Genomic DNA, 13,148 nt, shown 5'->3' with positions numbered 1-13,148 from the left:
GCAAAACCTTCCTCATCAGTGAGGAAACACATTTGTGGAAAATCTAGGATCCTGAAGCGACCAATAAATATTCAAAGCACGCCGGCAGCGGAGCGTCTCTTTTCCGCAGCACGTTCCGTTTTTGCAGGCAGTTTCGGACGGCAGAGTGTAAAGAGTGCACTTGCACTTCTTACTTTGTTCCAATACGTGAGTGTGTTGGTCGGTTAGTCTCGTGTATGGAGGACGTTCATGTAGGACGCATAAATTTCCCCCCGAGCCCGAATAAATTCAAATGCAGCGAGCAGACGAGCAGCCAACTGCGAGCAAAATAGCCCCTGTGAGTTATGCCGACTGCGCCGTGCATAAAGTGGTGGTATAATTTACAGCCGCGCGCGCGCTCACAAAACGAGCGAGCGTTATCAACTTTGCAATTTATGCATCTCATTATTTGCACGACGAAGTTGCGAGCAAAGTGTGTTAAGACGCGGCGAAACACTTGTAAATTCGCGGCTGCAGACGCACGTCTGGCACTGAAAGACGGATTTATTATTTATGAGAAGTTGAGAGAGAGTTTTGCGCAGCTTTGCCAACAGTTTGTGCTGAAAAGGAAATCTGTTATGATATATGCAATTTTCATTAAGATATTTTGTTGGTTTTCATTTTGGGTTATAGGAAAACTTAACTTGTTTTCCATTTCCATAAAAATTCAAATGGTTTATTTTTAAAATTTAAAATGCCTTGATCAATAATCTATCTTGTTGTGTGGTACTTAATTGATAATAATTAATTGTGACTTATCTTAAAAATATAATATTATGATAATTATTAATTGTTTATGCATTGCCTGCCATCCGTCTAGCAATACTAGCAGGAACTAGACCTGAGCGGTTTTTTAAAGCCGGAAAAGATTTAGTAGGACAAAAACTCCAATTCAAATTTATTCATACAATTTAATGGAAAACAACCGAAAAATTCGAATGCTATTCAGAAAGCTTGAAATTTCTCATTGAGCGGTCAAATGTAGATGGTCAAACTAAACTTTCAACGATTTGTTGCTGCCTAAATGCGTCTCAATAAATCACCGAAGCACCCAAACACAACTCGACCTCGTTATTATGTAGCTTCGGGCTGAAGCGAAACAAATCCAAACTCGGCGCACTGTCGTTGGAAGCAATTTACATTATCGAGAGCAGCAGTTTCGCGAGCTTTGGGCAGATGAGAGTTTCGGCGAATATAGGAGGGTTGTGTGCCCGCCGCACTCGCTCTCAAAACCATTTATCATAGAGAAACCCTGTTTGGTTTGGAGACACGTGTGTGTGTGTGTGTGTGTGTGTGCTGTGTTCTATCTCTATCTCTCTTTCCTTGGCTGTACGTTGCAGCTGGGGCGAGAATTTATTTTGCTTGATGTTCAGCATCTCTCTCTCAGAGGGACTGCGAAATTATCTCTTGCGAGCGGACAGGTCGAGCAAATTGAAATAAATGAGCTTGGCGGATCACAAGTCGGAAAAGGCCGACTGTGAATTGGGCTTGGAACCTGAGAAAACGCAAAACACCACAGTCTGGATCAAATAAATGCTCATGTAAAATGCTGATTTAATTGTTGTTTAGCTAGTTTTTATATGGTTAATGTAAAAATTGTAATAGCTAACAATTTAAAATAATTCACTCAAAAAGCCGGTTTTTTAAGTTTTTTTTTAATATCGTGCGCTTTACCCTTCGAGTTTATTTTAATGAATTGGAAAAATTTTGAAGATTCCAAGCGTCATATTATAGTAAATTATTTGTAAGTCAACCAAGGCTCACTGAGGCGGAAGGGGTCGTTTTAGCAAAGTTCTTGCTAGTAGTGCTGCCATTTTCTTTATTAATTCCTTTTTCTCAAACACATTGTTGACATTGTTTAAAAAAATTAATATAAGCAATGTGATGAAACAATTGGAAAAATAAACAACGTTCAATAATATTTAGTATACACTACATTATATTTTGTATTTTGTATTCCGCTACATAGAATACAACCTAAATTTAAATAAGAGATGCATATTTAACAGATAAAACAGTAAAATAACTTTCACTCGAACCGTTCTGAAAAGTTCCTAACAGCTCTAAAATGGTTGATTAATGCGTAGTCCATATTAAATCAAAATAAAGGGAGGGGTACGAAATCGGGACATTAATTTTGTGGGCATGTTTCTCATTATTCCACTAGGTTATTTTATCTCTGGCTCGCTTACTTTTCATTCGGGGCACGAAGAAAATTCGCTCGCCATATTTCATGAAACTGATAAGAGGTATATGCACAAGTTTTGCCTCCGCCCGAAATTATGATTTATCGCTCCTGCAAAGAAATCAATTTTCCAAAAGCAACTGGCTTTGTGTTTGAGAGAGTCTGAATTAAAGCAGTGAAAATTATATAATTATATTAATTAAGCCCCTTTGCTTTGTTATCCTTAGGAATTTCAATTTACACACGGATTATAATCACATCCCGGCAAATGCCAAAGTTCAAAGAGCTTATAAGTGAGCCGATAAATTAAATCAAAGTGGAACTTTATCGAGGTTTGTTTTCAGAAAGAGAGTTGGCTCGACTCAGCGACTTCGCACAAAGTAAATGGGTAGACTTTGTGGTAAACACGACCGTCGAGCAGGTTGCATACTCGACAAATTGCAGGCTGAATAGCAAAGTCTCGGGAAATTATCTTGCAGCAAAAGGAAAAATTAACTCACTTGGCTCTTGCGAAAATTTATTCTGGGTATTTTGCTCAACTTTGCATAAAAAATCCAGGTCTTCCAGTTTTTATATTTTTATTTATTTACGGCCGTGAACCCTTGAAAATAAAAAAAGGTCTGCTCTGTATGCATGCAAATAGTCGCAGCTAGAGGATCTCGGGATAAATGTGCCGTATTTCCGAGTTTATGCGCCAACCCAGCCAGCCACCAGCTATTTTACGAAGTGCGCCCAACATTGTTTATACACACACGCACTTGCATGTAATTTGAATTTATGTCACACACGGGCAACAACCAGAGTAGTGTGCAGTGCGCGGAAACGAGGGCCTATTCAAAACAGCCAGGACCCTTATAAAGAGAGCCTCTTACCTTTGCCTTTTTTTATACAGTAAAATTTAAAAAATACAATCCTGCCAACCCTTACGGCCCTCTTGAGCCTTAACCTGTTAATTAGATTACTAAACTCTTTTCTAATTTATTTTATTTGTTATTAAATTTAATTTATTTTTATAAGAAAAATTTGTTAAAGCTAATTTTTAGAACATTACAGACATACTCTTTGAAAATTCCCAATGGTGTAATTTTGTTATCTTAATAGGCCTTCTCTGAGAGCTTATTGCTTTTATACAAGGCAAATAACATCGGCTGGTCTCGCAAACACGTTAGACACGCATATTCAGTCAGTAAATAACTGTTTCAAGACGCCTAAATGGTAAATGCGCCATAAATTACACTTGAGAGGAGTCTCTGTTTCCCTTGACGTTTTGAAAATAAATATTTAAGTGTGACTAGCGTACACACCAAATTTGCACATCAAAAGCAGACGAGATGCGCAGTGATTGTTCAAAGATATAATATAGAAGGCATTAAAACAATTATGTTAAAATTAATTTATTTCTTATTGTCCGAAATAAAAATTTCTATTTAACTCTATTTTTCAGATACGAGTTTTACTTTTAAATTTAAATTTTAAGACTTCTATTAAAGCAATATCTCACTAATGAAAGACTTAAGATGAACTGAATTGGATTAAAATTTAAATAAAAATATATTTTATTGAGGCAAAACAAGTTCATGTAAGAAACAAGTGTTTTGATAGCTCAACAGATTCTTTCTAATTTTGGATTAAATCTTTCAGGAGCTTTTGGAAGATCAATGGTTGGTACGTCTGGATATTCACTACCATTGCCGCCTCCATGACCACCATTGCCACCTCCGTTTCCTCCGTTGCCGCCTCCATTGCCTCCGTTTTCACCTCCACCGCCCCCATTGCCTCCATTTCCACCTCCGCCGCCGCCGCCATTGCCTCCATTTCCACCTCCGCCGCCGCCTCCATTGCCTCCATTTCCACCTCCACTGCCTCCATTGCTTCCTCCGCCGCCGCCTCCACCTCCTCCGCCGTTACCGCCATTTCCGTGTCTTAAAAGTTCTCGCTCTTTGCAGTTTGGCGCTGGAAAAGCATCGCAAACGCATGCCAAAGCAAGGCAGGCAAATGCTGCCACAAATCTGGGGATTAATTAAGAACAGAGTGAAATACTGAAGAAAAAACACAATTTTGCAACTAAATATAATTATTTAAGTTCATTTTAATCGTATAAAAAAATACTCACGCTATCCTCATATTTTGTTTGAGCTGCCCCAAAGATGATCTTCTTCAACTCTAGATTAAAAGTGCTCACCGCATCAACCGTGTCGGTGCTTTTTATAATTACAGTAGTCTCAACTGGTTCACGCAGTGAGCCATATCAGCAATCCAAAGTCATTCAGTGAAACACGAAAAGCTTTTTAGATAAGCCACTTCAATCACTTGCAATCCATCACAATGATTAACGTGTTTTCTTTTTGGTTAATTCAACAAACAATTCGATGTAAAAATCATCCTTCGTGTTAATTTTTTTGCAAGTTGCATCTTTACAAATGTAATATTTTTAATTAATCACTGGCTCTTGTGTTACGGCGTTTTTTGATAACACTAAAAGCATTTTAATTAAATTTCTTAAGTGCCTGCCGATTAAATAAAACCTGCATTATTCAAAATGCTAATTAGCTTTCAATGCTATCAATAATTCCGCGTAATAGAATGATAAGCTGCACACCAATTTCCCATCTGTGAGGATCAAAGATTAAATTCAACTGACACAAATTTTATATTTACGCCTTTTAATTCTTGATATTCGCAAGCATCGCGTGCAGTTTATATATCAGGCAGAGTTTGTGAGTTACTCAGCCAATTCAAAAGCGGTTTACAAATAGGCTGTTATGCTATATGGTGAGATCTCCAAAAGCCTTGTTCAATTTCTATAAAAATTTTAGGAAAACTCTTTTTCATAATATTTGTGAGTTATTTGTTTATTAAAAATTATAATATATTTTCTTTCCTTTTAAATTGTTTAAGGACCGTTTTTTCATCATATTTTATAATAAAGCACTTATTCTCATATAGAATATTTTCCCTTTTTCTCTCCTATTTCTTTTACAAAAAAAATGTAATGATAGTTGATAAATAAAACAGAAGAAAGCTATCAGTTTCACCCTATAAGCGAGAGTTTATTCAATAACAATGGAACAGAAATGATTTACAGGCGTGTGTTGGGAGCGTGGCTCTCAATCGTTGTGGGTGATTTTTTGCTCCTCCATATATTTATAGCTTTATAGCTCAACTCTTTTCGCTTTCTATATATATTATACGTGCTTTTTTTCTCTTTTCCTTCTCCAGCGTCCGCCCAAAAACTCCATAAGAAAATAACCACGTGAGGCACCACATTTGCAGAGAAAAAAAACAAGTCTTGTGTTTGGCGGAGCTTTTTTGCTTGGCCTCAGCGCGAATAAAAGCTGACGGATGACTTTCTATTTTATCTTTCACCAGTTATCTGATGGCAGTGGCAAAAAATACAGAGTTTCCAAAAACGTCCCCTTCGTTCCTTACGAGTGTTTTTGCTCTCTTAATTCTTTTTCGCACTCCGTTCCAGAAAAAAAAACATAAATTATATAAAAAAAACTTCCCGTATGGAAAATAAAGCGTTGAAACAATCTTCTCTAAGTTTTTATCGACTTTTAATTTAATAAAATATTAAATTTTTTTTAAATGCTTCAAAAATTGAAATTATGTTCATCAAATCTATCACAATAAAGGCCTGCAATTAAATTAAATTCAAAAGCTTAATTATTTTTATAACTTGTTTTTTTAAACTTTCTTATTGTGTGTCTTGGAAATAAATCAGCCGGTCCGGAATAAGCAGTTTCCTAAAGCGGCCTCGTTGGGATAGATAACGCATCCTTTATCTGCCAACCCATTATCCCCTTGTTTTACATTTTTTATCCCTAACTTGATGTGCTGCATACTTACAAGGATCTTCTTGAGATGGATATTCGCATCACGCATGCCATGTAAAAGTGTCTTCTACTGAAAATGCTTTTCTAGATAATACTTTCTTTTTTTGCAACACCACCGCAAAACTCGATTATTTTTCCTTAAACCAAATTTAACTCAAATTTACAATGTTGTTAAGGATTGTTTTTTTATAACATTGGAATAACGCGTATATCTTAGCTTCAAGTTAGAAATAAATCCCCCATCATAAAGATGGATTAGAATGAAAAACGTATTCAATCAAGCGAACATGGTGTCCGTCCTCCGGGAAAAAGGTCTTGATGGTTGCAAAAAGCTTAAACTCCTCAGACTACTGATGTCTTCGAGCGTGAGTTTGAAGATAAAAAGAGCAGGCCATTCGTTGCTTCGCGTCCATGCTACTACAAATCATCAATCAAATTGCTTTTTGCGTCCACTTGCAGCAAAGGTGCTTGTCCAAAAGCGAATCTGTTGACGACGGATGTGAAACATCAACCATTTTATAAGATTATTTTTTTCTAATCTAGTGCGTTTAATTGCATTTTTTGGAAATGAGAATCTCCTTTGAATGCATGCCATTTGAATAAAGTCAAGAGATGGAAGCTTTATTGCTTTCAAACTCCATAACGACTTAGCAAGCAAGCGCTTCAATCGCGACAATTAATTAGGTCGGCTTAAGATAAATCGTTCCCTTGGCAACGACTCTGCTAATTGCAAACAGAGAGGCAAAGTGCAGTTTGTAAAATTACTATCCCTTGGAAGTGTGCTGTACGGCTGATGCTTCTTTCTTTTGTTAAGCTATCATAGTTTCATTTCATAAGCTTCCTTTGTACCAAAAAATGGAATTAGACTTCTTAAAATATTTTTTCTATGTACTACCGTCCATAAATTTTAAATATCCTATCGTAATTTCGACTAGTCCTGACCTGACGTTTCAAAAGGTAACCAACCTGTAGCACAAATTAGTCAGTAGAAATAAATAAATTTTATTCTTTTATACTTTCACATTATAATTTTAAAATTATGCTTCTTTTTCTATTATCCAATTAAAATCTTCAGCTAGCCTGTAGCTCAATACCAGGAAAAATGGGTTACGTTTTTTTTTTTCTTATGGCACCCGTGAGCTTATTAGGCTATTGGGTCGGTCTTACGGGTTACGTAAATTTTGATATTTTCATGTCATCTGAAAAAAGGTTTGTACAGATTTTTTTTTTTTTTTTGTTAAATAACTTTAAAAACAGAAATTTAATTTTTTGTTATTAAATTTTGTAGTGCATATTAATATAAATTAATTTAAAAACCACATTAAAAAAATAAAATTTAAAATAATGGTTTATTTAGAATAAGATACTTATTTTGTGATAGTAAAAAGAAAAGCTGAAGCAGACTGGGTTCAAGAATACCAATATGGACGCCCTCCGTCGGAGCACGGCTGAACCCTTTTGAGCACCATCCTCCGCTCCTCTCCGCCTTGTGGTGCTCATTAAGCAAAGCTGGTAAAACATTTTTATTTGAATGGCAAACTGCTTTCGTATTGTATGTCAACGCCAACTTTGTAGAATCGACTTGAAAGCAAAGTTGTTACATATATGTATGCAAAGTGCGAGTTCATTTTCTAATTTGAAACAATGTATTGTTGCGTCATGCAGCTTGTATATTTGAACGTTCCACTTGCATAGCACAGGGTGGAAAAGCCAAAGGATTAATGCTTTGTGCAAACTTTGCGAGAACAATCAAGCAGCAGATGCGTTAGCTAATTCAACAGCTTGGCGTCAATAATACATAAAACAATGTTGATTGGGCATAATCCTATTTTATTTTGTAGGGAAAAGACAAGTTTCGTGAAGATTATTTATTTCTTGTAATATATAAAAGGAATTTGAAATAAAATAAGATCCGTTGAAAATCAATCCGCTTCCCCTTGAACATATTTTTTTACAGTAAAATTCTCCAAATTGATTTGCAAATCTTCTTTAAGTAGTATATGTATGAACTAACTGTAAGAAAATTAATTATTTGAAATTGAATTCTGATGCCAAAATTTTAGTTAGAAATCTCGATAACAAAATGAATTCCGTTTTCAGATTTAATCTTGAAAAATAAAGACAAGCATCCTGACCATTACCACATGACTATCGAATTCGAAATATCAGTTATTAGTAAATTTTAAATTCTTTAAATCTAAAGTCACTCTTCCAACATTATTTTTAATTTTCTTAAATTGATTGAAGTTTTCGGTATTATTTCTCACAATCAGACAAATTTCCTTTTAAATTTTCTATATTGAATGTAGCAGTTGGTGTAATGAAAAAAATGATTAATAATTTTATGTGTGGTATTCCTTTGAATAAATATATTTTTTTTCATTCCTCCCGCTGTCACTTTTTGACTTTTTTTAAATTAGAGTTTAAAATTCTAATATAAATTGAGCATGAATTATTATTATTATTACTACTTAATTTCTTTCTTTCTTTTTCAAGAGGTTTCTCAAATAAAAAAATTATTTCTGATTATTTCAGTGAAATAAAGAAATTTGAAATTTCCTAGTTTTGCCAGAGCATACCATATTCTCTGCAAATCGCGCCTTTGAAGCCTCTCTATCCTGAGGCAGTGTCAAATTAGTTGGATTGACACGAGTTCTCGTCTTTCTCTCTTCTGTATTGTAGCAATATCGATTGGCCAAATAATTAACTGCTGGAAACCGGAGAGTGAGAGACACGGAACTTTTTATCTTGGGCAATATTTTTTTTTTTTCTGTCTCGTTTTACTTCTGCTGTGTGTGCCCAGTAAATTGGGTGGTTTTCTGATGTCGCGTCGAGGGAACGAGGAGGAAAGTTTATTCAACTTCCACCCTCTCTCGTGAGATGAATTCAAAGGGATGTAGTTCGCAGAGTCGCCCACGGTGATGAAATTCTGCCGCTTTGTGAAAGACCACTCGAGCTGCAGCTCTCCGATGTTTGAATTAAAGGCATGCCCGCCTCTTCGAATTTTCTTTTCGTACGCGTTTGACTGCGAGAGATCGGGTGACGCTGAAAGGCGTGAAGATACCGAAATGGATTTTGCTTGTACAGACCCTGTTTAGAAGTCATGTGAATGAAAAAGTAATAATTTAGCTTGACTGTAGAAATTCACGACGCAACCTGCTTAACTTGGATGTCAGTAAAGTTGCATACCTTTCAAAAGTGCAGTTTTTCTTACAATAATTTATTTAAAAGCACTAAAGTACTTTCTTTTTTTTTTTCAAAACATTTTTAACATTTTGTTGAATTACAAAATTCAGACAACAATCATGTAAAATGGTAGCGTTTTTTTTTCATGAAACTTTTTTATATGGTTATCTCAAAACGTACAAATGAAATGATACAGTTTTATCTTCAAAAATTTAGAAAACTTAAATTTATGAATTAATGTTTTGCTATTCTCTTTATATTTCAATCAATTTAAAGTAAAGATTTTTCATTTCGAATGGGGAGCTCGGAACGCTGGAATAAAAAAGTAAGGTTTGCTGCTTGTTGACACAGCAGTTTCATTTTTCGTCCTGTCATACGTCAGTCAGCAGCCTCGTCGTCGTTTTAGGTTTCGCATGCACACATTTCTCTCCCAAGTTGTTTTCGCGAGGCTTACTTGACTTTTTTCAAAAGAGGGTGAATTTCGTATATTTTTTCAAACTTCCGCTAAAAAAGAGAAAAGTGTTTTAAAAGAACGGAGAAAAATGAAGGAACGTGGCGCGTTTTAATTTTGTGCATTGGTCCGTGATGCTTTATTCGTTGATAATAAATAAATTCGCAAGCTCGTAAATACGCAGCGCGTGTGTTATGGTTTGCCGTCTTAACGGCTCGGCTATGCTGAGTGATATTTTTACGGTTACGAGAGGGAGTGATAGAGAAGCCCTTGGTGGTGTGTTATTTCATGCAAAGTGAGCAAATTCAGCACTTTGTGCGTGCCTAGTTCGCAAACAAAAATACATAACATGCGCAAAGCGTTAAAATACTCACTCTGTTTTTGCCTTGATGTTTGTGCTTTAATGTTTTTTTGCTTTGTGCATTAAAGCAGATTTTGTTTTAATTTAAAGAAAAACAAATCTTGATGTTCATTTGTGACTTATCCTCAAACCTCGAAGAGAAGTTTTATTAATTTTCAATTCTTCCACATTTTAAAAAGCCTGAATAATTATTATACAAAACCTGGTTGAATAGCATTTCATCCGAAAAGACTATAATTAATTTGAACGACTGATAATTAGTCACTGATTCACTGTTGCAACTTTTTAAAAGTGAAGGTAAAATTGAGTTTGTTGTAAAAGATACATTTTCTTTTTTTTCAAAAAGAAAGTAAGTTCTAAAGAATTATCAGAATCACTTGCTTGAAAATTTGTTCAAAACTGCATTAAAATAGAAAAATAAAAAATTACAATCAGGGATAAATAAAAAAAAATGAAATAAATTGCTAAATTTAATGCCTTTAAAAATTAGATATTTTCCTTAAGTTTTAAGAAGTAAAATTGAGTCAAATCTTAAAAAAAAATTAAATTTTATTCATTTAGAAAAAAATCAATTGTAAAAATGTATTATTTTTGGAAATAAAGATCATCAGATCATTAATTTATTTGGCTTTGGGCAATGAGCTTTATATTTTATTTATTTCACAAAATAATTCATTCTGCAGTGTTTGCTTTTCATTTTCAATTCACAGTGAAAAGAGCAGTCGGTGCGGACTAAAATTAATGACAGACGAGGTCGCACGCTGGAAAAGGGTTCCAACCCCGAAATGCATAATGAACGAGCCCCGGTGACGTCACGCGCTTTGTGCTGGAGAGCGCGCGTGAGTAAATTTTGATTTGCAACGTTTTGCCCTATAATAGTTTGCTTGCTTTGTGCGCGCGTGGTGTTTGCTGTGAGAAGGGCGAAAGAGCGACGAGAAAGTCTGGAGGAGAGAACCAACCACGCACCATATTGATTCATCTTGGCAAAGCACACGGAGCAGATTTTCGTACAAACACAATTTACACCTGGAGTTGTGTGGTCCAAGTTCAGCAAACGCACACATACAAGCACAAGATCTAATAAACTATGAGAGCGTTTCCATTTGCTGCTGAAAGGATCAGAACCATAAACACCCAAATATAGACCATCAGTTTTATAAGAGCAAAATTCAATTTCAATTTCATTGGTCTAATTAATTAAATTTCTTTGAAATTTAATTTATTTTTAAATAATATATTAAAATATAAGTTAAATTACTGTTAATTTCAAATGAATATGAAATGAATTTTAAAAAATATCTCGTCTGGATTCTGGAGTAATTTATTTAATTTATGGTGATCCTTTCAATTTAACTTTTATAATGAAATTTCAATCCCTGATTAGATTTTAAATTTTCAAACATTTGACCTAGCTCTGCGCTTCTCCTCATGTTTACTTTCCATCTCGATCCCGTGTCAATCTTCTCTCTTGGCCCCTCTATGCTGCTGGTTCATTAATTCAATTACGTTCCATTTCCGGCTCAACTGTCGCGCTAAATAATAATGTAAAAGCAACCAGGCCCACTCTCGCTTGCTCTCAATATATAATGCGCGTATCTTTAAATTATTCTCCCTCTCCGCCGTGTATGCATCAAGAGCGCAGCCAAGTGTGCTGCTGGTCCATTGTGCATCTTAAAAAATCAAACTCTGGAGATCGTTGCTGGTAAAAGGGTTCCTCCTTTAAAAAAAAACTGTCTTTAAAAAAAAATATTATGAGATGCGCTTCTTTCTCTTCCTCTCCTTTTACGCTGAGATAATTATTATACCTAATTTCTAACGGATTAGAAAAAATATAGTTTTTTTCCTTCGAAAATTCAGTTTATTTTTAATTGGAAAACTCTAGAAAACAAACCATTTTTAAAAGTGATGGATCTATTTCCTTTAAAACTTGAACTAAAATCATCACTGAGGATTTTTACAGTCAAAATTATTATTTTAAAAGTATAAACTTTAATAATTCAGCCTCAGTTATTTTTAATTACGTACCAGTTTTATTATTTACAGTTGAAATGATTAATTATACTATTATCATTACCCCCATTAAACATGTCCTCACCTTATATACGCAGCCATAGCACATACATGTGTTTGAATTAAGAGATATGAGTGTGGGAAACCAGCAGGGCTAAAGAGCGAATTCGTGTTCACGTTGTAAAGTGCAGTAAGGATACACGTGAGTTTGCACCACAAATAAACGAAATTAATACAAATTGCGTAGCGTCCGTGATCCCTTTTTAAATTTTAAATATTTGCAAAATCCAAATGCAATAAGTGTGTGGAGATATTAATCTCTTTTTTGTGCATGTTTCAAAACATTCTTAGCTTAGCATTAGCACCAATTAGCACATTATTTTTGATCTATCAAATTTGAATAAAAAAAAAATGTTCTTAACAAATCTTTAATGCATCTTTTATTTTTAAATATTTTCTGTTGATGATTTAATCATTGTCTTCTTAATGCGTAATTAACATAATATCTGAAGCTCAAAATACTCTAATACATTATACTTTTTTATGCTTTTTAATATTTTGAAATCAAAGTTTAATTGTGGCAGGAATTGATTATTGATTGAAATTGAAATTTAACAGTATTCATTGCATAATTATATTCTTCGAATTCGGTGTCGGTGGACATAATGTTTGCTAGTTTGCTATAGTTTCAAGTTTCCTTTTTTTTTAAATCATAAAATTTCCGCAAAACACTTCAATTAATCTTTTAAATTAAATGAACTGGCAAAATAATTCCTATTTAACAATTAGTGATTTCAACGTCTGTAATTAAGCAGCCACAGAAAGCGACCGCATTGAAATCCGAACGCGAAATTCCTGGGTTGCTCGGAAAAGCGGAAATTGCGGAAAACCTCAGCGAGACGAAACTTTCCCGCTGCAGCGATAGAAATACGCGATTCAACCTAGAGAGGGAGAACCTGAGGCGCAGACGAGCCTGTTCGGAATAAAGAGCGCCTGGCTCGCGAGGCTAGCCTCAAATCGGCGGGCACGTAGTTCCAGAAACGGCCGCCACGGGCGCTTGGCCGGCGTAGCGGTGGCGCTAGTGAGGCCGTCTCTGGGTGC

At 35.1% G+C, this 13,148-nt stretch overlaps 1 protein-coding gene across 1 annotated transcript; it reads right to left on the bottom strand.

Moving 5' to 3' along the window:
• Positions 1-3,735: 3,735 nt before the first annotated feature.
• Positions 3,736-4,465, bottom strand: LOC132192737 (glycine, alanine and asparagine-rich protein-like). Its single transcript, XM_059612833.1, has 2 exons — positions 4,317-4,465; positions 3,736-4,212 (listed from the first exon to the last, which is right to left on the bottom strand). Exons 1-2 carry the CDS (start codon positions 4,325-4,327, stop codon positions 3,807-3,809), a joined length of 417 nt encoding a protein of 138 aa, XP_059468816.1. The 5' UTR covers positions 4,328-4,465; the 3' UTR covers positions 3,736-3,806.
• Between the last annotated feature and the right edge of the window lie 8,683 nt (positions 4,466-13,148).

Source organism: Neocloeon triangulifer, unplaced genomic scaffold (assembly GCF_031216515.1).
Source record: "Neocloeon triangulifer isolate White Clay Creek 2 clone unplaced genomic scaffold, ASM3121651v1 ptg000003l, whole genome shotgun sequence".
NCBI classification, from domain to species: Eukaryota; Metazoa; Arthropoda; class Insecta; order Ephemeroptera; family Baetidae; genus Neocloeon; species Neocloeon triangulifer.
Note: the sequence above shows the minus strand (reverse complement) of the source record. Positions and strands in the feature narration are given on the sequence as shown.